Source organism: Pelodiscus sinensis, chromosome 23 (assembly GCF_049634645.1).
Source record: "Pelodiscus sinensis isolate JC-2024 chromosome 23, ASM4963464v1, whole genome shotgun sequence".
NCBI lineage: Eukaryota > Metazoa > Chordata > Testudines > Trionychidae > Pelodiscus > Pelodiscus sinensis.
In genome coordinates this window covers 7,182,423-7,208,794 of record NC_134733.1, presented here as the reverse complement: position 1 = coordinate 7,208,794, position 26,372 = coordinate 7,182,423, and the positions used below count along the sequence as shown (strand labels likewise).

Genomic DNA, 26,372 nt, shown 5'->3' with positions numbered 1-26,372 from the left:
GCATGGAGGAGGCAGGAGTGGGCACCCATTTCAAATTTTGGAGGGGACACTGGGATGATGCACTTCCTGAGTGCTCCTATGAGTCACCTATGTCAGGCCCCCCCCCCCCCTTCTTCCTCAAAGCTTGAAGGGGGGAAAAAAAAACAGGCTTTGTGTAAAGCCTGGAAGCTGTGGTTGCTTTGGGTTTTTTTGTTTTGTTTTAATCATTTCAGAGGGGGAGATGAGCAGGGGTTTGTTAAAATTCCTCTGGCAGAGGAAGAGATTTTTCTTATTTTAGGTGAGGTCAGCTGAGAGCTCCTCTCAAAATATTAAACAAACAATGGAATCCCCTCTGCTGGCTCCTGGCTCCACACAGTAACTAATGGTGAACATTAACTGGCTGTTCTAGACTCAAGAAGTCCAAGATTTTCCAAAATGACTGGTGCTTTTGGCTATCTGGTTTGAACAATCAGAAGAGAGAGATCTTCATGGTGAAGGCTCAGCATTTGTTAAAAATCAGGCCTCTCTCAGACATCTCAAGATACCTAAAGTGACCAGTTGCTTTTGAAAATCAAACATTTGTCCAATTATGCCATGTTAACCGGAAACCCTGTTTTCATATAAATGTTTAAAGAGCTCAGTAACCATGGGAAAGTACCCAGGTAACTCATGGGAACACATTGTATGCGTGGGCAGCCAGTTTGCTCAGATTCAAGGTGCCATTAATATTTTGATACATACAGTTGTTTTAGTGTCTATTTTTTGTTCCCTTAAATGGGGACCTGGGGGGGGGGGGGGTTGGTGCAGTGTAAAGCTGAGAAGCTTGAGGCCTTCCACCCCTTTATTTGGTCTTCCCAAACTCTCCCTTTCCCAACCCCACACATTTCGTTGGGGTCCCCCAACTCTGCCTTCTCCAGGCTCCTGAGTGACCCTTTAAAGAACTTTGCTGACACCCCTCCCAGCGTCGGGTTGCAACATGAAGTAGCAACTGATTGGTCAGAAGACCCCAGCGTTATAACTTGATTGGCTGATGCAACCCCGCCCTAGGAAGGAACGGACTGCACCATGTGCTGGGGGGGGGGATAGGGGTAACGGTTCCGTATACGACCCCGGGCGAATGGACGTGGGGGGGGTAGGACACCCCCCACTCAGCGCCTGCTCGAGATAGCTCCGCTGGATGCACTCATCTAGAAAGTGAGGGCGGAGACAGGGGGACCGCTTGGGAGATGGAACCAGCCCTCCCTGCTCTGGAGATGGTACAACCCGGATCGAGGTTCCCCGCTCGGCGTGCGCTGCTGGAAGTGTCCGATCCGTCCCGCTGCCCCAGAGGCGATGCTGCGGAGAGCGCTGCTGGGCTGCCCCCGCGCTGGGTGAGTGGGGGCGGGGAGTCCCCGGGGCTGGGAGCCGCTCACTGGGGGGGTTTCCCCCGGCAGCGCCCCCCCCCCCGGAATCTCCCGGTGTGCAGCCCTAGTCCCAGCCTAGGGCAACCGCAGCGGCCGTCCCCTTCCTTCCCCGGGCGCCCAGCTCACCCCCCAGCCCTGGGCGCCTTGGCGGGCCTGGAACTGGAGCGGAAATGGGGGGCCCCCAATGTCCCCCCTCCTTGCCGCGGGGCGGGTGTTTGTGTGAACGGGACAAAGGGGGCAGCCCCATCGGACCCGCCTATGGGATTTAACCACCTGGCAGACCCGCAGCCGGGAGTCCCCTTGCCCCGGCAAGGCTCCTCCCTCTTTCCTGCGCGGGCTCTTCCGGCGGTTATCGGCGACCCTTCTGCCCTCCCAAGAGGCGCCTTCTGGGAGCTACCTCTTGGCCCGGCTTGCCCCAGTCTGCTGGCCTGGCAGCAGGTCCTGCTGCTGCCCTCTGAAGCTCAGTAGGAGGGGGTGTGACTCCCCTCTCCGTTGCATGGGTGCGAGCTGGGAACAGCTGCCCAGAAGTCAAGGGAAAAGCAGGGGTGCCAAAAAAAAGGGGGGGGGGAGAGCAGAGAATCTGCTGGGAGGACTCCCCTGTGACTAGGCTTCTCCTCTTATCTCCTCTGGAGCCGCTTATCTCGGTTAGATTTCCTTGTTCCCACCCACTCTGCAGCCTGGCGTGCTCCCCTTATCTGCCCAACACTGCTCCTGCTATCTCAGGTAATGAGGGTTTACACTTATCTACACTTCCAGAGACCGGAAAACAGTAGCAGGAGCCAGGCAGGAGTCTCTTGGGGAAAACGGATGTGGGGAGGTTTAAAGGGGTCCTTCTCCTCTTCCCTCACCCCCTGCATTCAAAGTCGGACACTTGCAGAACTCCCTGTGCCTTTTTCTGGTGCCCTACCCAGTGCAGAGGTTGTGGCACCTTTCAGGAGTAAATGGCCGCTCCCATCTCTAACTCATGCAACACCTGTGCCTTGGCCACCCCTTCTAAACTAGCTGCTTATTGGCTGCTTTGCGGACATGCCCATGTCACTTGGGGGGGATGTGGTATCCTTGGAAGGCTGGTTCACGGCCAGGTTTGCTGGTGGGATCGTATTGTCACAGGTTGTGCAACATATTTAACTGGCATCTGCAAGCACCAGGATTCATCAGGGCAGGCGCACGCAGGGAATGTTTAAATCCAAACAAAATGCGGCTTCCCTTGGAATTCTGACAAAAGAACACGGAGAAGCGTTTCTCTTCGGCCGAGGTTTTATCCCATCTAAATCAGTTCAAAAGTTTTGACATGCCCAGCACCTGAGCAGGTGGTGACTGCAGGGTTCTAATATCTCTCAAACTTCCAGGGCGCTGTTTAGGGTTGAACTCGGAGGTAGGCAGGCAGCGCTAAAGGATTTTGCAGCAGTAGCGTCATGTTTAACATTTCACAGGACGTAGGCTGCAGCTAACGTTCTTTGCTCCTTTCAGGCTGGAAGGCCTGTGATGTGATTGCGATGCTCTGTCTTGAGCTGAGCCAGGCTCTGCCTCCGCCGAGATGGAGCACTGCAGACTGTACAGGTTGGACCTCCCTGGTCTGGCACCCTTGGGACCTGACCTGTTCCGAATGAGGGAATTTGCTGGATTAAGAGAGGTCTCCTACCACTGGCCTCCCAGCCAGATGCCTCTCTCTGTGGTTAGCTCCGCTCCAGCCCCTCTGCCACTGGGCTCAGCCCTGCCTTTTGCTGGGCTTGAGTGCAGACGGCTGGCTGGGGCTCCCCAGCCACTGTGGCCCCCCTTGCTGCCCTGCCTGGCCGGGTCTCCTGAGGGCAGCGCTTGCCAGCTGTCAGTGGCCCCACCGCTGCTGTGAGCATCCCAGGAACAGGGCTTGCCAGCCCCGCTGCTGCCCTGCCTATCCTGGGATGGATACACGGCCCCGCTGGTGGGGCTCCCCTTTGCTGGACTCCCAGCCAGCTCTCACTTCCCAGCACCAGAGCTCTCTGGTCCAGTAATATCCATGATCCTCCTGGACTATGGATATTGGTGGACCAGAGAGTCCTGGACGTAGCAGATTTAACTTGCGATCAGAGGGTCGCTCCTCTCTATTATAGCTCAGTGGTCTTGATTTACAGGCCAAACTTGAACCATCCCTGTGCTAGTTACTGCCATTAATTCATCTTTCACGGCCTCTGCTTCCTCCTGGCACGTCTGCCCTCTCTTCCAACCCACTCCTGGGTCAGCATCTTTTCTCTCGCCAGTCTAAAGGCTTCATCCTTTGGCTTTTGGGGGTTTGTTTTCCTCTGGGAAATACTGCTGAGACAGGATTTAATGCCAGGCTGAGCCTGGGAAATCCCAGCGCCCAGGGTAATCTGTAGCTACCTGTTCAAGCATGCACAGCGCTGACACAACAAACCTGCCAGCTTCTGCCCTTTGAACTCTTCGAAAAGCAGGCGCTGTGGTGTAGATCTGTCACTCCCATGCGGAAGGTGGCGCATTCTGCAGCAGAGAACCTCCTACCGTGGGGTCGTTGGTCCAGTAGGAACTCAGACGGGATAAAAGCCCCTGCTGAATTGTGAGCACCATGTCCTACATCGCTCTTCCCCTATGGGAAGTCTCCTGTCTAAGGCCTTCTCTACGGGAGGAAGTTGTACTGGTTTAACTTAATTTTTTTTGTAGCAGAAACTGTTCTTGCATCTATACTTGCACTGTTGAGTTGGGTTGATCTGAACTCTGTTCCAATAGGAATTATATTGGTGAAACATTTGTGTGGGCACAGCATAACTCCGACACTGTTAGGCTGTGCCTATACTGGTGCGATCTTGCGCCAGAGCTATGCAAATGAGGCTCAGCGTGGAATATCGCCGAGCCTCATTTGCATAACTAATGAGCTGCCATTTTTGCAGAAGAGGCTCTTGCACAAGACGGAGCTGTCTACACTAGCCCTTCTTGTGCAAGAAAAACCCTCTTGCGCAAAGCCGTTATGCTGATTATTTTCAGGCATAACGGCTTTGCGCAAGAGGGTTTTTCTTGTGCAAGAAGGGGCAATGTAGACAGCTCCATTTTGCGCAAGAGCCTCTTCCGCAAAAATGGTGGCTCGTTAGTTATGCAAATGAGGCTCGGCGATATTCCACACTGAGCCTCATTTGCATAGCTCTGGTGCAAGATCGTGCCAGTATAGACATGGCCTTACTGTTAGTCTTCCCATTGGCATCCCATGATGCATTGATTCACCTAGCCTGTTTGGTTATCTGTGCTCACTCCACTGCACCGGGAATATCCAGGGCATGTCCCAGCCCTATTCAGATACCACTGGCACTTCTAAAAGTATCTGTCTGTGACTCTAGGTCACTGCAGGGATTGAGGAACATGATCTAGTGGTTAGGGCACTAGCCTGGGATTCAGGAGATCCAGGATCAATTCCCTTCTCTGCCCCAGTGTGACCTCAGGCAAGTCATTAATCCTGCTGAACCTCAGTGCTCCATCTGTAAAATGGGTATGATAACATTGCCTCACAGGAGTGTGAAGATAAACACATTCTAGAGTTGAGATGCTTTGATATGATGGCACTAGGGGCAATGCCTAAGGTAGATAGAAGGACATGGATCTAGACTCCACATCAGGTCTTGTACTTCTTTGCCTCCTGGGAAGAGCACACTAAGTCCTGCCCAGCCTGCCCTGACTTGTTCCCCAGATCAGCACATAGGGCTGCTGGCTGTACTGAAAAGGCAAAGGTGCAGTGAACAACGCCCCTGTTTGGTGGAGCCAGCAGGGATACCGCCCCGGCTCTGCTTTGCACTGGCAGAAGGGCCCTTCTCCTGGGCCCTGAGACGGAGAGCTGCGCCTATTTGGAAAGTCGCTGTTTCGCCATGTGAAGCAGATGCCTTCTCTGCCTCCAGGTTACCGAAATGGCGCCATCTTCTGATGGGAAACTTGAACAGTATAAAGCAGTGGTTCCCACCCTTTTTGAGCATACGGATGCCCTTTCCATCTCTTAACATTTCACAGCCCTCTCCCCGTCCCTGGGGGAGAAAAAGGAAAAGGAAGGATGGGCCCGATCCTTATTTTTAAACTTTCCATGGATCCCGTACCATCACGGACCACCAGGGATCTGTGGACCACAGGTGGGGAAACACTGGTATAAAGGGCCTGTTTCCCAGTGATGCTGACTGTTTCAAAACTTTCAAAAGTGACGCTGTCTTAGGCCCCGTTGTCTTTCAACAAGATTCAGGGTTCTAAGGGCCTGAGTCGCTTTTGAAACTAAGACTTGGCTTTTGGCTACAATTCTGTAGATCAACGTAGCTGCATGGCTCCGGGCTGTGAAATTATCACACGCTGGGGGCTGTAGTGAGGTTGACCTCACCCCTAGTGTAGCCATAACTAGGTTGATGGAAGAACCCTTCCGTTGACCTGGTGACAGCCAGTGGGGGAAGCGGAGTGCACATGACGGGAGGGTAGCATCTACACTCGGCCTAGGCAGCGTCTACACTGGAACCCTGCCGCCGTCCAGTTGTAGCGTTTTCAGTGTAGCCAATCAACAGGTGGATTGACCCCAATGGAAAAACACTTTTCCTCACTGTAGGATGTGTCTACGTGGCAAGTGCCACAGAGGCACGATTGCCCGGCGGCAGCTCTTGCAGTGTCGTTGTAGCCTGGGACTGCTCCATGACTTGGCCTTAGTCGGTTTCGCAAAGCAAATCTTAGGGTTTTACATTCACATCACCTTGCTCTTTCAAAGGGGCTTTTCTCTCTCCAGTTGCGTGAAACACACGGCCCGTGGGAAGCCAACGAGGCAGCGAAACTGATTGCTCACAAAGTGCCCTCCTGCGTAACAAGCTGGAAAAAGAGGGAATTGAAGGTGTTGATGGCGTGTACTCAGCAGCCTTGTTTCCCTGGGAGCCAGTCTCACTTCACTGGCCAGGGATGTCGCGGGAGAGGCCGAGTGAAGACTGTGGTTTCTCAGCGTCGCTCTTGCTCTTTTCCTTCCCAGGCTGCGATGGCAACACCGGTCCGCAGTAGAGGTGACCAACGAGCCCATTCTGGAGTTCAAGCAGGGCAGCCCGGAACGAGCGGCCCTTCAGAAGGTACTGTCCAGAGCAGAGTGGGGCAGCTGAGAAACCAGGGCTCTGCCCCACGTGTGCGGCCTGGGATCTTTGGCTGAAGTGGTAGGACACCCTACCCGACCCCTGCCTTGGGCAGAGCCTTTCACCTACAGCACCCTTGTTATGTCTCCCCTAAGGCTGCAAGTGGCCCCCATAACATGGGGCTGCTTTCTGTTTGGACAGCTCTTGGTCCTGGAGAATTCCAGGGTTCCCTTTCCCTGGGACATGAGCTCAGTGCTGACCTGCAGGTTGGTTCGAGGGGGACGCCGGCACGCGCCCGTGGCAGGGCTGTGTCAGGTCACCGGTTTGAGTGTGTGGTGGGGGAGGGAGGTGGCTCAAAGCCACGGCTGGCTGGAGACCCCTCCCTTGTCTCGGGGGCTTCCTTCCGGTCAGCTGCTGTGCTCTCACTGGTGCGTTTTTGTGCTGACTCACCCGATAGGCGCTAGCCGACCTGAAGGGCAAGACGGAGGCCATCCCGTGCGTGGTGGGGGGAGAAGAGGTGTGGACGTCTGACGTCAGGTACCAGCTGTCGGTGAGTCCCAGTGGAGAGCACCCAGTGGAGAGCACATCCCTGCCCGGGCTGGGAGGAAGCTATGACACAGCCGGGATAAACCCCGTGTGGGGCAGCTTTGTTCCCTTCCTGGCAGGCATTCCCCTTCCCAGGGAGGGCTCCAGCCCGTTCAAGTCTCTCTCCCCTGGCATCCTCGTTGAGCAGCGCCTTGTAGCAACTCGGCCTGGTACGGAAATGTGGGCGCTCGCCCTGAGACTTCCATAGGGCGCTCTTGTGGCCACCAGTGGACGGCTCTTTGGGGAGGTGCCTCGTGGGAATTGCCAGACTGGCTTAGACCCGCAGTCCAGCTAGTCCTGAGCCCTGTGTCTGAGAGTGGCCAGTACCAGCCGCAGAGGAAGGCGCGGGAATCCCGCTGTGGGCAGACGGCGGGTAATGGGCCATCCCCCTTGGTCTCACCCTGATGTCTGTGCTGCCTCTGGCCCAGGGGAAACTCCCTAACTGGGGCCCAAGAGCAGCTCCTGGGAATTGCAGTCTAAGTTGTTTCCCTGAACCATGGAGGGGCCGGCGCTGCCCACGCTCTTTGAGAAACGTGGAACAGAGCCTCAAACCAAAGCCCGTTCCAGGTGAGCGTCCCCACACGGGTCGCTGAAGCCTGACCCAGGCCTCGGGGTGAAACCAGGAACAGTTGCTGGGATTTCACCCAGCTGCCGGGTCCTGCTTCAGTGATCCGCACTGAGCACACTTGCGTGCAATGTGCTTTGTTCAATGGAAATTGCTTTGGAGCAGGGCAGGGAGATGGGCGCATGCCTTCTGTCCCTGGGTTTGAGCCTGTGCCACTCGGTGTGAATGGGCGACTGTTCCATGCACAGAGATGTTGCAGGGTGTAGGTGTGGGTGTGGAGAGGCTGTGGGGGAGAGGGAGGGCTCTTCCCAGCATTACTCACCCCAGGCTCTCCTCCTTTCAGCCCTTCAATCACTCGCACAAGGTGGCCAAGTACTGCTACGCGGACAAGGTGAGTGTGGCCCAGCGTGGTACCCTGATCTGCCTCCTGGCATCTATCCAGCAGGGGGTAGGCTTGAGGGCAGCGGGTCATGGCGAGATGGAGAAACCGAGCTGCCTTTGGTCGCAGACTGAACCTGGGGAGGTTTCCCAGCACCTGCAGGTGCAAAGCGACAGTGATTTGCGGTAACAAGGCTGAGCTCCTGTCACGGGCCTGCGCTGCGGCCTCTGGCTCCCCTACTGCCAGTGAGAGCAGCAGTCAGCGGCTGTGCTTTCAATAGTATAAGCTAGGCTAGTGCCACATGCCATGTGCCAAAAGATGCCGGGTCTGTGCCCCGCCCAGATCCATCCGCACCTCATACGCCGTGTGGTGGCAGCTGCCGGGACTATGCTCCACCCAGATCCATCCGCACCTCATACGCTGCGTGACGGCAGCTGCCGGGACTATGCCCCGCCCAGATCCATCCGCACCTCACATGCCACGTGGCGGCAGCTGCCGGGACTATGCCCCGCCCAGATCCATCCGCACCTCATACGCTGCGTGACGGCAGCTGCCGGGACTATGCTCCACCCAGAACCACCCGCACCTCACATGCCGCGTGACGGCAGCTGCCGGGACTATGCCCCGCCCAGATCCATCCGCACCTCACATGCCACGTGGCGGCAGCTGCTGGGCCTGCCCCATCCAGATCCATCCGCACCTCATGCCTTGTGTCGGTAGCTGCCGGGCCTGTGCCCCGCCCAGAACCATCCGCACCTCACACGCCGCGTGGCAGCAGCTGCCGGGACTATGCTCCACCCAGATCCATCCGCACCTCACACGCCGTGTGGCAGCAGCTTCCGGGCCTGCCCCATCCAGATCCATCCGCACCTCATGCCACGTGTCGGTAGCTGCTGGGCCTGTGCCCCGCCCTGATCCATCCGCACCTCACATGCCACATGTCAGTAGCTGCCTGGCCTGTGCCCCTCCCAGATCCATCCGCACCTCACATGCCACATGTCGGTAGCTGCCGGGCCTGTGCCCTGCCCAGATCCATCCGCACCTCACATGCCACGTGTCGGTAGCTGCTAGACCTGTGCTGGGGGCCGGTGCTCTCGGAGCTGGCATTGAACCAACACTCCCCACTGGCCAGCTCCTGCGTTGGGTTGTTGTGGAGGGAAAGTGCAAATTTCCTTAGTGGCTTCAGCTGGACACGGGCGCCTTCTCCACTTCCTGCCCTAAAATGGCCGTGTGGAATGAGGCGACTGCTGCCTTCCATGCCAGAGGTGGTGGCATGACACTAGTGGCGGAAGAGACCCTGGTATCGATTCCTTGCCTACCTCCCCGAGATCATGCCGCTTGAGGGATGCATGTGGCGTGCTCTGAGGTCCCTGGCAGATGGCGCGGTAGTAGCAAATATTTAATGTTGTAACCATTAGCAGGGAAGCTGGAAAATCCTCAGGAGTCCAACCTGCCAGCCTGAGCGGGTCTTAAACTCCTGGTGTTCAGAGTCCTGATGAGCCGGGCCTAATTCCACACTTACAACCACGGCTTCAGTAAAGTCTTTGGGTTGTTGTTGGCGAGGCCTCTGCAACAGAGCTGGGCTAGGGCCGGTTCCTCCCGCCTTCAGCCATGAGGCTGCCGCGAGCCCCCAGGCTACGGGGGACGGAGTCTCTGAGAAGCCCTGATCTGTGATGCCTCCTTCTAATGCCCAGGACTTGCTTAACAAAGCAATCGATGCCGCCTTGGCGGTGCGGAAGGAGTGGGACCTGAAGCCCGTCCAGGACCGGGCGCAGATCTTCTTCAAGGCGGCCGACATGCTGAGCGGGCCGAGGCGAGCGGAAGTGTTGGCCAAAACCATGATTGGGCAGGTGAGGCTGCAGGCGGCATGGTCCCCAGAGCACCTGCTGGGACAAACCATGCTGAGGAGGCCGGGGGGAGGTGGCAGGAGGAGCGGCTGGGCCAAATCTTGATGATCGGGCAGGGGTAGGTGGCACAAATACGAGGAACGTCCTGTGATTGAGTGCCAAGGGGCTGTAGCCTGACGTCTTCCTTTGCAGCTGGAGCCTCGGATCCTTGCTTCTGCTGGGGACGTTGGCCGGCTGTGACCTAGCAGGACACTCCCGGGGCGTAGGGAGCTGCGGGGGGATCTATTTAACGGAGCAGGTGGTTTCAACGCCAGGTGTAGGGAGAAGAGGCCATTGAGTGGGATGGAAATACCCAGGAGGTGTGATTGGCTCCGGTAGCACTTTCAGTGCCACCTTTGGGTCACTTCAGCAGCAAATCTTCCCCGGCCAGCCCGGGTGAGACAGTGGGTGAAATGGGGGAAGCCTGGTTAGTGGGAAGGTGGTGTCTTGGATTGGGCTGATCGGGGGTGGCTGGTGAGACCTGCGATTAGGAGGTTCGATTCGAGTGGGAGCCTGGTTTCTCCTTCCCCTTGTGCTGCAATGAAGGGGCTGTAAGAATCCTGCAGGCACATGTCGGCAGAGACTAGTTCCGCTCGACTCTGCACTGATTAGGCCTCAGCTGGGGTATTGAATCCGATTCTGGGCACCACATTTCAGGAAAGATGTGGAGAAATTGGAGAGGGTCCAGAGAAGAGCAACAGAAATGATTGAAGGTCTAGAGCTGTGAGGCAAGGCTGAAGGAATTGGGCTTATTTAGCTTAGAAAAAGAGAAGACCGGGAGGGGACATAACGGCTTTCAAGTATCTAAAAGGGTGTTACAAGGAGGAGGGAGAAAAATTGTTCTCCTGGGCCTCTGAGGATAGGACAAGAAGCAATGGGCTTCAACTGCAGCAAGGGCGGTTGAGGTGGGACATTAGGAAAAACTCCCTAACTGTCAGGGTGGCTAAACACTGGGATACGTTGCCTGGGGAGGCTGTGGAGTCTCCAACACTGGAGATAGTTAAGAGCAGGTTGGACAGACGTCTGTCAGGGATGATCTAGACCGTACCTGGTCCTGCTGTGAGGGCAGGGTATGGACTTGATGACCTCTTGAGGCCCTTTCCAGTTCTAGGATTCTATGATGAGCCCGCTCAGGAGCATGGATGGTGTCTTTGCCTCCTCTCCCCGCCAGAGATAAGAGCATCCTGCCCTCAAACACCTGGCGGTGGAAGAGAACCCTTGTTCTGTTCTCTGAATCGCAGCAGGCTCCTGTTGTGTCGACCCAGCGAGGGAAGCAGAACCCAGAGCCTGCACTGAGTGCTCTCCGCCCTTTAAAGCTGCCAGCTTGACTGCTTCAGATGCTGCTAGTCACCTGAGCTGTATGTGGCGGGGAGGGAGAGAAATAGGTCCCGAGAACAGCCAGGGCCCAGGCTACGTACTGAACTTGCTTATCAGACCGCGCCGTAAAAACCTGGGAAGGGCGGGGCCTGGGGGGGAAGAGGATTACCCAGCTGCAAATGGCTAACGCCTGGCCTGCCCTGTTCTAGCATTGCTGAAACTGACGGGGGGAGCGAGGGGCAGTTGGAAAAGAGCTTTGGGGAACGGAAGGGAGAAAAGGGGATTTCCTGGGCGCTGATGGAGCCACGGCAGCGCTAGCAGTTGGTGGTAGGGCCTGGTCTGTGTTCATTGCACTGTCTGAGACACGGTCTGAAAGGGCTTGTGACTCATTGGTGTGCTAGCACCATGTAGGGCCGTGAGGGAGACCCGGGTTTGAGTCCCGGCCCTGAGCCTTCGCCTGGTGCTTCGGGGAGAGGAGAGAGACAGGTGCTAATAAAGCCAGTGTGAGTCTGAGAGTCGGGTTTTCGTACTGCCCACTGCTGGTCGTCCCGCAGGCATTGCGAGCAGGGGGCAGTGTAAAGCCACGTCCCTGGATCCGTCAGCCCTTGGGGAGGCAGCAGGGGGTATGTGTTCAGGGGCTGCTGATCTTTCCCATTCGCCTTTCAGGGCAAAACAGTCATCCAGGCGGAAATTGACGCAGCGGCGGAGCTGATAGATTTCTTCCGATTCAACGCTAAGTACGCCCTGGAGCTGGAGACCTCTCAGCCCATCAGTGTGCCCAGCAGCACCAACAGCATGGTCTACCGAGGGCTGGAGGTGAGGCGAAGGCGGCTCAGAGACGGGGCGTGAGCAATCTCTGATTGTTCTGCATTTGCGGGCAGGCTGAGCGCTCCCTCTGCCTCATGAGCCTCAGAGGGTGGCTTTTCCGTGCGCCTGCAGCCTCCATTGGGGGTGTGCCCAGCGCACCGCGTACATTCTCCTTTCTCCCCCCCATGCAGGGCTTTGTGGCAGCGGTTTCACCCTTCAACTTCACTGCGATTGGTGGGAACCTGGCAGGGACTCCGGCGTTGATGGTGAGTGTGGAGGAGGGCGTGTGGGTTTTCTTGAAGGGGTTTGGGATTTAACGGCTCTGGGCCCAATGCATCGGCCATGTGTGCTAGCGCTGGGGGAGCTGAGCAACCAACCCTCCGCAGTCAGTAAAGAAACTTGCTTTCTTGGAATGCTAAGGTTGCAATGTCAGGCACCCCAGTGCTAGGAAATGCAAACAGCAAGGTGTAATAAACCCCATTCCAGTATCCCGTCGTTGATGTTACCAGAGGTAGGAAATGCTGTAACGGACAACTGTGGTATCAGCTGCCTGTAGGGGAAGCTTCTTCCTGATCCCCATCCGGTGGTGACTGTCTTGTGCCCTGAAGCATGAGGGTTTGTACGCCTTTTGGTTTTATTTGACTCTCTCTGTGTGGAGAATGGGAAACCGTAGCTAAGATCTTGGCCTCAGTGACATACTGTGGGGGTAAGTTCCACTTGCTAGCTATGCACGGCGCAAAACCCTAATGAACCTGTTTTAAATGGGTTGCCTTTGGCCGTCCCTTTGCTCTTTTATGATCAGAGGCGGTAAGTCGGAGCGTCTGGCTCCCCTGACCTATTCCTGACGAGGCTGGGGTCGAGACTGCCCTATCAGGCATTTATTGGGGGCAGTCCAAGAGGGCAGACTTAGCGCCGGGCCCTTGCTGAACACTGCCCAGGGAAAGTGCTCTGCACCCTAATCAGCGCCTGCTGTAGAGCAGTGGTTGCATTAGGAGAGTGTGAAATTGGCTTGTTAATGAGGCTGCTGATTTCACAGCCGGGCGGTGTTACACAGGCGCTGAGGTCAGATCGGGCCGGCACGGCGGGCTTTGTGGGAGCAGATCGGATTTCTTAGCGTGGAAGTGCAGCGCGCTGTGACTTGGCAGCCAGACCTACCATGGGCAGTGGGAGCTGAGGGAGTGAGGAGGGATATCCCCGGGTTCTCCTAGATTGTGTGGGGTGGAGGAAGAGCAGAAGCTGGGGTGGGTCAGAGCAGTAAAACGGCGGCAGCTCTGTGAAGCCAGGTGGGCCTGGAGTTCCAGCCTTGCTTGGCTGTTCCGCTGTTGCCTCTCAGAGATGTTTAAAAAAGAAAGGGGGTAGAAAGAAGGGGGGAAAAGCGAGAGGTGCTAGTGCAGTGTTTCTTAAACTTTTTAAGAGCGAGGAACACCAAACAATTTTTTTATGAGGCACACCAGGGATTTTTTGTTGAGCCCCCCCCCCCCCCCCCCCCCCCCCCCCCCAAAAAAAAATCACCTGCCCCTTTAAGGGTGGCCATTTTGAACTCTCTTGTTCTCTGTGGCACACCTCTGACTGCCTTGCGGCACACCACTGTGCCGTGGAACACAGTTTAAGAAACACCGTGCTAGTGTCTAGAATTGATCTTCTCCATGCCGCTGTTCCCCCATGTGTACCGTGGGGCTGGCCCCTACGGAGCCAGGCTCGGCTGACCTGCGAGCTGCCGAGGGACGGTGCTGGAGACGGGGGTTGTGGCGTCTGCCTGGTTTCAACCTGAGTGGGACAAAGTCTTGAGGCTTCCACTAAGTTCAGCATTAAACTTGAAGCCCCGGGCGGGGTGTGTGTTTATATCCCTCACGCACCAGCGTGGCTGGAGCCCCCGGGCCCGCAGCTGCCTCTCGCTGCTCTGCCCCTACCGGCTTTTGGGGGCCCTGGGGCCAGTGCTTAAGGGGGGGCCCCACTCTACACCCAGGGCCGTCTGTGAGTCATTGATTCGTTCCTCCTCCAGGGAAACGTGGTCCTGTGGAAGCCCAGTGACACCGCCGTGCTGTCCAGCTTCGCTGTGTACAGGATCCTCCTGGAAGCCGGCCTCCCTCCCAACGTCATTCAGTTCGTCCCGGCTGACGGGCCTGTCTTCGGAGACACGGTCATGCGCTCCGAGCACTTCTGCGGGCTCAACTTCACGGGCAGCGTGCCGTAAGTGGGCTGAGGCTCGGGGCGGCGGAGAGGTGGCTGCGCAGGGCCGTGGGGGGCCCTGATGCTGCAGCACCATCTGCTAAGATGCGAGGCAGCAATGTGGCCGGGTGTGGCAGGCAGGGCCTGTCCTAACCAATTGGCGGCCCCGGGCGACTGCCCGACTCGCCTGTAGGATTGCCAGATGGTTTAAAAAAAATACCCCGGACAAAAATTTGTCAAGCAAAAAAAAAAGGTCAGGGAGTAACCATGGAAACCGGGGGGAGGTCGGCCTGTCCCTAAGACCGGCTCTGTTGGTGGCCCCTTGAAAATGGTGGCCCTGGGTAACTGCCCGGCTCTCCCGTCCCTAAGACTGGCTCCGGTGGCAGGTGCCGGGACTGGTGAATGGCCTGCAAAAGCAGGGTCAAGGCCTAACCTAGTCCAGGCAACAAACGGAAAGCCTTGGGGTATCGATAATTTTCCCCCGCAGTGTCGCCTTCCCCTCTCCCCAGCCACGCAGCTGGGAGTCATGCAGGTAAGAGCCGCCAGGCGGGGCAGACCTGACTCTGGGGTTGGCGTAGCTCTTGGAAAGCGCCCCCCGGAGCGAAAGCCCTCCTGGCACACAGCCCCTGGCAAACCTTCTCCCTGCAACCTGAGCTTCACCCCTCACTGCCCCCGGCCCCTAACCCCTGAGTATTTTCAGACTTTCTGAACTAAGTCTCCCCTTTCAACTCTATTTTTTGGTTGCTTCCCCCACCCTCGCGGCCTGCTGAGGGGAATGGGGGTGGAGGTGACACTCCCCACCTGGACCATGCTGTGCGGAGCTGGCCCCGAGCCCCACCAGCCCTTGTCTCCCCCAAAACTGAAGTCCAACTACACCTGTGCCCCAGGATCCCAACCCGGCCTGGAAGCTTGAATCCACCACTCTGTCCATGGAGTTTATATAGCATGTGGTGCGGAGCCTCCGCAAGGGGAAAGGTCGAGACGCCCTGCTGAGGGAAGGGCTGTTTTTGACGCTCGCCCGGCTGAGGGGCATTCAGGGGATGTGAAGTAGCCACGTTGAAGGCCTCCGCGTCCTAATAAAGGGCATTTCGAGCCGGCGCTCCCCTTTGTCCATGTAGATTGGCAAACGCACTCTCGTCTCCCAGTACTTCAGGGTAAGTTATTCCCTCGAAGGGCTCCGCTCGCCCTGCCCGGAGCGCCGCTCCCAAAGATGACAGACTATTAAAATCCGGGGCCCCCGCTAACCAGCCGAATGACATGGTCTGATGAGCATTGGGCTTTAAAGGTGGGAAGCTCATAAATTAGTATTAGCGGCTCTCTCTCCTGGTGGGAATGTATTAGCATTTTTATTGTTTTGCAGCTCAGGGGTTTGTCACAGTCTGAACCAAAAAGGAGGGAAAGAAGAAGAAGGGGGGGGGGGGGGGAAAAGCCTAGAAGCTCCTGCCACACTCACTCTACTCCTTTATTTTCTTCCATGCCCCTTTCTTCTCTCTCCCCTCTGTCTGTCCAGCTCTGCCTGTCCTCTTGTGCCTGGGCTCTGGTTCTTCGGTTGTCTCCCCTCCGCTCGCCAGGCGGTTCAGAGCCTGTTGAAGTCAGTGGGAGTTGTCTCCAGTGGGGTTGGATCAGGCCCCTTGGCTGGAATGGGGAGGTGGCATTTCTGCAGCTCGTGGGTCTGGGGTTTTGGGTTGGGAATCACCCCGAGCCTGGAGGGGCCTGAGAGCCGGAGCCGGCCTCCCCAGCTCTACAGATGCTCCGTCCAGCGTGGTGCCAGAGTCTCACTCGCCTCCTCTTGCCTTCCAGAACCTTCAAGCGCCTTTGGAAGCAGGCGTCGGAGAACGTGGACCGGTACCGCACCTTCCCGCGCCTGGCCGGAGGTAATGCCCGGGCCTAGCTCTGCAGGGAGCTCCTTAGCAGGACTTGAGCCGCTGCCGGGCCATGCCGAGCCCAGTGGTGCTGTATCTCAGGTGGCTTCCCACCAAGCTCCTGCATTTTAAATACGACAGGTGCCCGGAGACCGACCTGGGAAGGAGCCAGCTCCAGTGGGGGAACCGGGAGTTGTTAGGACTCCTGGGTTCTTCTCCAAGCTCTTGCAGGGCATGTGGTTTCATGGCTGGAGCACAGGGCTGAAAGCCTAGGGCTCCTGGGTTCTAGTCCCAGCTCCACTAGAGCCTCGATGGGCGGGACACCTCCTTTAACTGCTCCGTGCTGCTCAGAGTTTAGAGCAGGGCAAAAGATGGTGATGGGGGGGCTGCGCTCGGGGTCCTTGTCCGCCCAGCCGTGCAGAGTGGTGTGGGGCAGTACAGGCCCCTCTCCCACACACGGCCTAAAGATCCTCAGATGGCTCCTGCATTTGGCATCTCAGAGATGTTTTCCTGCCCTGGACCGGTGAGCTATAGCCGAGCTGTGCTCCCGTATTCCCCCGAGCCGCTCTGACAGGGCGCATCTGGCGGGGCTCACGGGCCCAGGTATTGAGGGATCCTGCTGCTATGCTGGAAAGAGCCACTCGCGCCTGGCACAGCCCGGCCTCAGCTTGGAGTGGGGCACAACCAGCAGCGGCCCCTCGGGTGGGACATGCGTGAGGAGCTGAGTGGAGGGCTGAGGACGGGGGGTTGTGGGGCTGCAAGTGCTCTCTGGGGCAGAGCATGGGGGTGCCTAGGGCTGGCTGGAGCTGTTGCAGCTCTTTGGGTGGATAACTGTGTAAGGCCGGAGACGCTCCTCCATGTTTCCTTCTCGGCTCGCTTGCAGGAGCCTACAGCAGATGCTGTTCTCCCACACAAACCCATTGCTCGCCGCCTGCCGATGGGCCCTTTGCTCTGTACCAAGGGGGGGAGAGCCGGGGTGAACAAGGCTGGAGGGACGGCTAGGACTAAGGGAGCAGGGTTCAAACTCCGGTTCCACCAACAGGGCCGGCCCACGACATGTTGGCACCTGAGGCGGGGAGCTCAAATGACGCCTCCCTGCCCCCTTGCTTGGGCCAAAACTTTGAAAGGTCTCAATTCTCTGGGTCCTAGTGGTGCCCCCCCACAGTCGGGCACCTGAGGCGGCAGCCTCAGTTCGCCTCATGGTAAGGCCGGCCCTGTCCACCAGTGACCTTGGGTGAGTCACTTCTCCTCGCTGTGCCTCAGTTTCCCCCGATGTAACATGGACGTGATGATTCTGACCTACCTCACAGGGCCATGCTGGGCGGGAACTGCTGGGGAAGAGCCAGGCAGGTGGCTTCCACATTATTGCTCCCATGTGCCTTGGGTTAATCAGCCCTGCATCCCAATAAGCTGGGTAGGCCGAGGGCAGGCCCGGTTGCTGCCGCCCCACAGCTCCAGCATTGAGCGGGACTCTCCATCAAGTAGAGGGGCGCCTGGGCCCGGCTGTACGCCGCCAGCTCCCTCAGCGCGGGGTGGGTCGCTCCGGGTCTCCCCTCAGAGTGCGGCGGGAAGAACTTCCACTTCGTGCACAGCTCGGCCGACGTGCCCAGTGTGGTGAGCGGGACCCTGCGCTCGGCCTTCGAGTACGGGGGCCAGAAATGCTCGGCCTGCTCCCGCCTCTACGCCCCCGACGTGCTGTGGCCCCAGATCAAAGCGAAACTGCTGGAGGAGCACGGGAAGATCAAAGTGGGAGACGTGAGTGGAACTGCTGGGCTGCTGAAGGGCTTTGCGGCTCAGCGGGTGGCTGATGGGATTAGAGGCTGCAGAAGCTGGCTACTAATTCCTATTGAACCGAGCTTTTTATCCACTGGTTCTCCCCCCCTCATCTTTTTAGTGATTAGAAATTAACTTGTAGCCAGCACTGCGGAGCCCCGATTGTAAGGAACTGTTAACGCCGCCGCATAATTGAAAAAGGCCGGCTGCTCCCTCTTAGGGGTGTGGGGACGCGCGATATTAACGAGGGGACAGTGTCGCCTGGGGGATTGAGATTCTCTTTCTTCCTCCTCCTGCCTTGCGAGCTACCTGCCTGGCGCTCAGAGGCAGGCGGTGGGGCGAAGCGGCCTGCTCATCCCTGTCACCGGCTCCTCTTCTTTCCGCAGCCGACTCAGGATTTCGGCACCTTTTTCTCAGCGGTGATCGATGACAAGGTAAAAGATCAGTCCCTGGCCCCAGTGACTCAGCTGTCCCTCCGGGGGCAGGGGGGGCGGCCGCCGGCTGCAATGGGGCGGCCGTGGCAAGCACGGTGGTTCACAGACGGGCCTTCTCATCTATGGGCCATTGTTCCCCTTTGGCTTGCCTAACTCTGATCTCCTGAGCCAGCTTTCCTGCTGCTTCCCCAAGCCAGCCAAACCCTCCCAGGTATTGAGTCTCCCTCGCCCTGGGCCTCGTCAGTGCGGCGCGTCCTCCCTTTCCCATGTTCCAGATGAAGCTGAGCTGGGGGATGCTGCCTGAATGTGTGTCACTCATTGGTGAGCAGCCAGCTGGCCAGACAGGTGACTTTTTGGCTGCAGCTCCCTCTCCTCCATCGCCACGGCAAGGAAGGGGCCTGTGCGCACAGAGCCTGCCCCTGGCTCTGCCTGCTCCCCCAGCCCTCTGCTGGGGGAAGAGTCCATCTCCCTACTCTGTCCTTGCCCCTGGCCTGGCCAGGACTTGTCCCGTCTGAGACTGCAGTTACTTGTCTGTAATGCAGAGATGTGGCCGGGCATGCTCCAGGTCCCAGCCTGCAATGCTCCACCTTCCTGGGCCCGTGTCTCCCAGGCCAGCTGCAGTGCGCACAGCAGACGTGGCTGTGGGTTCCTCAGCAAGTCTGGACCCCGCTGCCTGACAGCAGGGGCACTGGGCTGAGGCCACCTGTCCCAGTGACAGTCGTCATGATCTTGGCCACAAGGGCCTAAAATTCTAAGTACAGGGATGCTCAGGGGGCATCTTCCCGGAAGCAAAGACAGGGGCTCGCAGTGAGGTACGAACCCAGCGCTGCCTAGGTCCTCGCCTGCTACTCGTTCATCCTGCGGCCGTTCTAGAGAGCGAGGAAGTGAGTCTGCCCCATGGCTGGTGTCGCTGACCAGCAGGGCCGCCTCTCAGCTGCCTCCTCGCACTGTGGTTTTCAGTCTTTTGCCCGCATTAAGAAGTGGATCCAGCATGCCAAGGCGTCGCCCAACCTCAGCATCCTGGCAGGGGGGACGTGCGATGACGCCGTGGGGTATTTCGTCCAGCCATGTATCGTGGAGAGCAAAGACCCGAAGGATCCCATCATGGAGGAGGTGAGTGCCCAGGACTGGCTGGCGAGGCCCTTGTCTCTCCTGCCTTGGTTGACCCGACAGCGAGAAGACCAGGAGGAATATCCGTGGCAGGAATATCTTTTGAGAGAGAAAAACCTCGGTCGTGTAAGCCAGAGATTCCCAAGGGTCTGGAACCGATGGCTCTCAAGCCAAACGTGGCTCAGTGCGGAACTAGGGATGTGAACGACTAGTCGACTGTCCGATAAGCAAAGGCTTATCGGATAGTCGACGCACTAGTCGACTAATAGCTCCCTCTTCCCCCCCCCCCCTCCCCCCTGGCCTCAATGCCTGTATCAGAAAGAGGAGAGGAGGGGGTGCTTCAAAACGGCAGCGCTGCGTGGAGCCTGGGGCCAGCTGGGGACTCCCCCGCTAACCCCAGGCTCTGCGGCACTGCCGCTTTGAACCACCGCCAGGAGCACAGGGTCAGCAAGAGACTGCTTGAGTCCCCCCGCTGGCCCCGTGCTCCTTGCAGCACTCTTGCAACTTCAAAGGCAGACGCGCCCTTATCGACTAATCGAATAGTCGATGCAAATTGCATCGACTCTTCAATTAGCCAACTCATCTACATTTAACATCCCTGTATGGAACCAGATATGGTTCTTTTGTCATTCCCAAAATACATGCAACTTTTTAAATTAAAATGAAAAAATGAATTCAAAAATTTAAAACCCTGAAATTACTCGTGGACCTTGAATGCACGCGTGAACCTGAATTTGACCAGTTATGAGGTAAACTTCAAAGAAATGTGCGAAAAGATGCAGCAGCAGAAGTCCTGTTACATAAAATCTGTGAGAACAATGTTTCGTTTCATAGAATCATAGAACATTAGAACTGGAAGGAACCTTGAGAGGTCATCGAGTCCAGTCCCCTGCCATCATGGCAGGACCCAGTACCATCTAGCTCATCCCAGATAGGTGTCTATCTAACCTGCTCTTAAATATCTTCAGAGATGGGAATTCCACAACCTCTTTAGGCAACTTATTCCAGTGTTTAACCACCCTGACAGTTAGGTAGTTTTTCCGAATGTCCAACCTAAACCTCCCTTGCTGCAGGCAGTTTAAGCCCATTGCTTCTTGTCTTTAGCCTCTGAAAATAGGACAACAATTTTTCTCCCTCCTCCTTGTGACTCCCTTTTAGATACCTGAGAACTGCTATCCTGTCCCCTCTGTCTTCTCCTTTCCAAACTCATAGACTTTAAGGTTAGAAGGGACCATTATGATCATCTAGTCTGACCCCCTGCACAGTGCAGGCCACAGAATCTCACCCACCCCTCCTAGAATAATCCTCTCACCTATATCTCAGATATTGAAGCCTTCAAATACTTTGAAGACCCCAGGATGAAGAGAATCCTCCAGCTGTGATCTGTACCCCATGCTACAGAGGAAGGCGAAAAACCTCCAGGGCCTCTGCCAATCTACCCTTAAACTAAACAAGCCCAGTTCTTTCAGTCTTCCCTCATAGCTCATGTTCTGTAGACCTTTAATCATTCTTCTCTGGACCTTCTCCTCCAATTTCTCCATCTTCCTTGAAATGTGGTGCCCAGAACTGGACACAGAACATTTATGTTAGCTTTAATCATCCTGTCAGTTACCAGTAATACTAAGTTGTATATTTTCAGCTATGTAAATGGGCATTCTGAGACGGCTCTTTGCTGACCACTTGTTCTGAATGTCGATGTAGTTTGGCTCTTGGGTCCTCCGCCACCCCTCCGCCGTAGGGCTGCCTCCCCTTAATGAGTGAACTGCACCACTCCTCAGTGCGAATGGTGCTGCCTCCTGTCTAGACTGTCCTCCCATGGGCCTGGGGGTATTCCCAATGCCTCAGAGCAGTGCAGGCTCTGTGAGGCGTGAGCATGCAGCTAAATAGGAGGCCGTGGCTGCAGTGTTGCAGGATTGTCCCTCACAATGTCTTTGCTGCTGCGGTAGTGATGAGGCAGCCACCGGTTCTGGGAGGGGTCTGCGGTGTATGCGAGGAAGCCCTTCCTGATACCTAGTGCCAGGTCCTACCGCTCCTCTCGGCTCAGCCCAGCGATGGACGGAAACCACAGCTACCCAGCAAATAGAGCCCGAGGGTTGGGTCTGTGGTTAAGGCCACCTGGGCAGCTCCTCAAACGCTCCTAAAACTACAGCCCATAGAAGTGGAGGAGAAGCAGCAGCCTCCTCCCAGCATCCTTTGCTTCAGCCCCCTCCTTACCTGTTCTGTGGGGGCATGTTTAGGGCTGGCTTCTGTCACTCTCGGCAGCCCTTTCCCACACACTGCCACTAACAAATGCAGCAGAGAAGCAGGCGCTGCACGGAGGGCCATGTCCACACAGCGAAGGAAGAGCCGCGGCTGGCCTGATACAGCTGACTTACCCTCGTGGGGCCGCGTAGCCTCCGACGGACCCTGAGCTCTGGGACCGTTCCACTCCCGAGGCTCCTAGAGCCCAGAGTCCAACCTGAGCTGAGGTCTATCCACAGCAACGAAAGAGTCCCACGGTCCCGCGTCGGCTGCTACAGGCCAGTTGTGTGTCTGATTGTTGTGTAGTCACATCCCAGCCCTGTACCACATGTGCAGCGGTTTCTTTTCTTCATCCTCTGCTTCCCATGCAATCCTGTAATTCTTTCCTGAACCAGAATAGCTCTGATCCTCCGCTCAGGACTAACGGGGATGGAGGTGTGTAGGGGAATGTCTCCAACAGGCATCCCTCCAGGCAGGGAAGGATGTGAGGGTAGCGAGGGTTCGTTTAGGAGTCTGGCCCAAGTTCTGCGTACAGGGCCCTGCACTCCTTGGGTCGCAATGAAGGCCCCCTGCTGGGAACGGCCTGCCACACGCATGCGACACTTGAGCGGCCATGATGGGCTGGGGGACGGTGCCTTGCGGGAGCGGATTGTCGTCCTGCGTTCACAGCGCCCGTCACTTCTCCCGTTTCACACCAGCTGTTGGTTGGCGCAGCCGGCCATCGCAAGCGGCACTTGTGGGCCACGCTCACAGGCGCGCAGCCCCGGCCCTGACGGCCTTGGTTTGGCTTTGCAGGAAATCTTTGGCCCCGTCCTGACTGTGTACGTCTATCCCGAAAAGCAGTACAAGGAAATCCTGCAGCTCATAGACACCACCTCCCCCTACGGCCTCACAGGGGCAGTGTTTGCCCAGGAGAAGTAAGTGCCTGTAATTCTCACCCGAACAGCTGGCGCTCTGCTTTCCCGCATGCACTGGGGGAGAAACACTTCACCTGCCGGTTCCTTTCCTGCGGAGCCAGCACATTTGCATCACGGTCTGATAGAAGGAAATCCTGGGCCGAGGGCTGCATCCCCCTTCTGAGGCCCTTTGCACGGCGCCGGCCTCCTCGCGAGTTAGGGCAGGAAGGCTTCTTGTCTGAGCCCCTTGCCCCCGAGAGACTCTGAAGTGTAATTCACGGGGATTGTTGCTGTTCAAATCTGAAGGGATTTCCCCTCAAGACGATGCTCCTATATTCTACCCGCTGGTTAGTGCTGCCCCGTGGCTGTCAGAGGGCGTGAGCTTTAAGTGGGGCAGCTCTGTGAGGCTCAGAGGCCTAGGACAGTGTTTCTCAACTTTTTTTTTTTTTTTTAAATAAAGGACCCCCTTAAAAAAATTATGAGTACCCCTCAGTACCTACAGTTTTCAGACACAACATTTTTTCTCCCAGCGCCTCAAAGTTGTTTGTTCAAATGTATTTCAGTCAGGCAGGTGTTGACATTTTTGGGTGTAAAAAGTAGAAAAATAATAAAGCGCTGTAAAACTTAAATCAAAAATTCAGTTTTCTCCAAATTTCCGTTGTGCTGACGTCCCCCCAGACCTCTCTCGAGTACCCCTAAGGGTACTTGTCCCACTGGTTGAGAAACACTGGCCTAGGAGATGTGTTTGGAGCAATAACTCATTTCACATCTGGAGCTGAGCCCAGCCGAGGGCAGCGGTGGCTAAGAGCTGGCCAGGTTTGTCGCCAGCTTCACCGCAGGGTCCAAGGATTGACGGGGCCCCGCAGAGTGGTGGGGATGCTGGATCTTCTAGGGTGGAGCGATACTGGACGGGTGGGTTGCGTTGCTTTGCTGGGGGTAGGGGTTGGCGCTGGCTGGCGGTCCCAGCCTGTGTTCCCTCGCACACCACCTGAGGCCAGCAGGCACCTGGCTGCTCGAAAGAACGCTGCCCTGAGCGTGGCGCCCTCCGCTGGCTCACCTCCTCTCTCCTAGGAGCGTCATCCAAGAAGCCAGGGACATTCTGAGGAACGCCGCCGGCAACTTCTACATTAACGATAAATCGACCGGCGCGGTCGTGGCCCAGCAGCCGTTTGGCGGCTCCCGTGCCTCAGGTGAGAGCGCCCCCTGCTGGGGCACGTGAGAAGGGAATAGCTGTCAGCTGATCCGTACACAAGGGGCGGGCTGACTAGAGCTAGAGGTGGGACATAAACAGGCCTGAGTTTTACTCCGGCCGCTTCTGCGCTGGGCCACTGTCCTCCCAGCTGTGGGGTGGGGAGATCTCTACAGATCCTTCTGCAGGGCGAACACTAGAGTCCGCTCCCTACTGGGGAATGACTCCTAAGAGCCTTTCCTGGCTTTCCAACAGGAACCAACGACAAACCCGGCAGTCCCCACTACCTCCTGCGCTGGACGTCTCCCCAGGCCATCAAGGAGACCCACGTGCCCCTCGGAGACTGGAAGTATGCCTACATGCAGTGATCACAGCTCAGTGCCTTGCATGCCGGGAGAACGCCGCCTTGCTGCTGCCTCCAAACGCAGAGCAGCGCGGCCCGTCTCCTGTCGAGAGCACGGCAGCTGAGTAGTTAGAGCCTTTCAAAGAAACATTTAACAGACTGTTACCCAGCAACAGGAGCTGGCCTTGTGATTTCTCCGTCCTGACGTAGAGGGTTAGTCCAGGGCAGGGTTCTGCTGTAAGCGGTGGTGTGGTCACAGTCCTGTGGCAGGAGGAGGCTGCGCGCCAAGGAAGTCAGGGACTTCTAGAACAGGAATGCAGCAGCAAGAACTGTAGGCCTGAGGGGCGGTAGAGGAGAAACGTTTGGGAAAGAATGAAAATCACTGGGGTTCCTCCTGATCCGTGCTAAACAAATCCACCCCGCTTGCCTGCCAAGTCCCATCAAACCGTAGAGGGATGTGCCTTTGGAGATGTTCTCGTCCATTTCTTTTCCTGCATTGGTCCATGCATAGTTGTGTTTTTCCTCCAGCTGCAGCTATGAAGCAAATCTGCCACTGGAGAGGGAACACAAAGGGCTGGGCCACATGAATACTTATTTTGCCATAAGCTGCAGTGTAAACCTACCCCATGCAAGCCTGCTGGGCACAAAGTGTCTTGCTGCTGCCTGCTAGTAATTCCCTCCTGTGCTTTAATCTTCCCCAAGTGGGGCAGATCTAAGCTCACTAGGGAACTTGTGCATGGTAGATTTGCATCCCGGTTAAGTGTTCGTGTGGATGGACCGTATGCTCTACCACCAGACACGAGTGCTCATACAAGGTATCACCTACTTCTGCAAGGGGAGTTGGGAGGGAAGATGCATTTGGGGAAGTAATGCGTGAAAACAGAGCTTCTGAGCTGAGACTTGGCAGAGCCCTTGTCTTCAAACTTGGCCCATCCTTTTCTAAGCGCAGGCTGGAACACCCAGGCCCCTCGCCACCATAACTGGGACAGATCTTGCTTTCCCCCCCCCCAAGCAGAGTTTCCTGAAATAATTTAAGCGCGAGATAGGAATTGTACTGGAGCAGATAATGGCATTAGTAGGATGGGCTTACGTTCAGAGCTGTATTCTTTCCCAAACACTTGTTTTCTGTTAACGCCTGGGCCACGTTACAAATCGTGCTTGTTAAGCTCGGTGTTTAGATTGCTTGTTGGTTAAGAATTCCTGTGCCATGCGGCGGGGGGAGGGGAAATGCACATGAACGCTGCCTTGAATTGATCCAGAGAGTTATGTGGTTGGACTCTAGCTGCACATTTTCCCAGAGTTCCTTGGGGTGCAGATCAGAGGCTTTGGTTTGGCTGAGGTTCTAGTTTGAATAGCGTTGTGATGGTAGCTCTGCTTTGCATATAGCACTGAGGGGATGCTGTTACTGTGCATTTGTGGCTTTGCTGCTAAACCCTCTGGTTTCCAAACGTATTCAGCGCTAGCCACATGTTTCACATTAGTGCAGCCACTAACTGTGTAAAACCAAGGCAACGGCAAGGGTTAGCCATACAGATACTACTCTGCAACTGCCTCCGTAATAGGCTCATTAAGCCTTTTAGGTCGGGGATTCACTAGCAAAGTGGCAGCTGGCTAGTTGGACAGGCTCCTCCCTCTCTTGTGTGGCTACCTGAATGGATCCAGAGAGCATCCCCTCTTCCCTGGAGTAACAGGTGTGTGGCAGCAGCAGGAATCTTATCAGTTGCTCAGAGGGAGAGAGACCTGTTCAGTGATGAGTCTCTTGCCCGGTGTGCAGCAAGCATCTTGGCTTACGTCCATGTACAGCATATGCCAGGTCGGAGGCACAAAACTGCTCTACATTGCAAATGCTACTGCAGTCCTATTGGTAGGTTTTCACTGGACCTTTCCCCTAAGATTTTGTATCCAACTTTCCACGTCCCGACTGGACTGTCTAATTAATTTAAGTTCTAATTTAGAATGTTACGTCAGTAGCAAGCTGTTACGGTTGACCGTTCTATAGCCAGAATGGTGACGCTGTAGATGATTGACAGGTACTGATGTTAGTTGTCTGAGACGTACAGTCACTTCCATGTTGACTTCTACTGCATCTTGGCTAGTTTTTTAGCTTTCAGGTCAATAACTGGACACCTCCACTGAAGTCAGTATCCATTTATTGCAAATCTCAAATGCCGAATCATGAGCTAAGCTGTGACCTTAACTGAGTTACATAGACTTGTGTGCTTCTTTACAAGGTAACTCTTGAAGCAGAGGTTTGTTAATGGCTGATCCTAGCACGTCTTGGTTCTACCTGTGTAAGGTGGAAGGAGTCACCGTATTCGAATAAAGTATTTCATTCAAAGAAACACATTTTGGATTCTTATTTTATCACTACGTA

General features: G+C 56.2%; 1 protein-coding gene and 1 long non-coding RNA gene across 4 annotated transcripts in view; one reads left to right on the top strand and one right to left on the bottom strand.

Moving 5' to 3' along the window:
* LOC112544486 (uncharacterized) overlaps positions 1-26,372 on the bottom strand; it is a 33,310-nt gene that overhangs the window by 4,234 nt on the left and 2,704 nt on the right. The window contains exon 3 of one of the 2 annotated variants that reach the window (XR_012897306.1): positions 2,843-2,979. The exons of the other annotated variant lie outside the window; for it this stretch is intronic. This is a non-coding gene — a long non-coding RNA (uncharacterized LOC112544486). Of the gene's footprint in view, positions 1-2,842; positions 2,980-26,372 lie in introns of those variants that run through there. 2 annotated transcript variants of the gene reach the window in all.
* Positions 1,195-26,342, top strand: ALDH4A1 (aldehyde dehydrogenase 4 family member A1). Of its 2 annotated transcripts, none has more exons than XM_075906469.1 (15): positions 1,195-1,349; positions 6,349-6,442; positions 6,900-6,992; positions 7,936-7,983; positions 9,666-9,821; positions 11,841-11,990; positions 12,173-12,247; positions 13,984-14,171; positions 15,951-16,024; positions 17,571-17,767; positions 18,091-18,219; positions 19,180-19,332; positions 22,366-22,487; positions 23,538-23,656; positions 23,911-26,342. In XM_075906469.1, exons 1-15 carry the CDS (start codon positions 1,312-1,314, stop codon positions 24,021-24,023), a joined length of 1,749 nt encoding a protein of 582 aa, XP_075762584.1. In that variant the 5' UTR covers positions 1,195-1,311; the 3' UTR covers positions 24,024-26,342. The 2 variants fall into 2 exon arrangements, with proteins under 2 accessions (XP_075762584.1, XP_075762585.1); XM_075906470.1 differs by having other exon boundaries at positions 1,196-1,349; positions 18,172-18,219.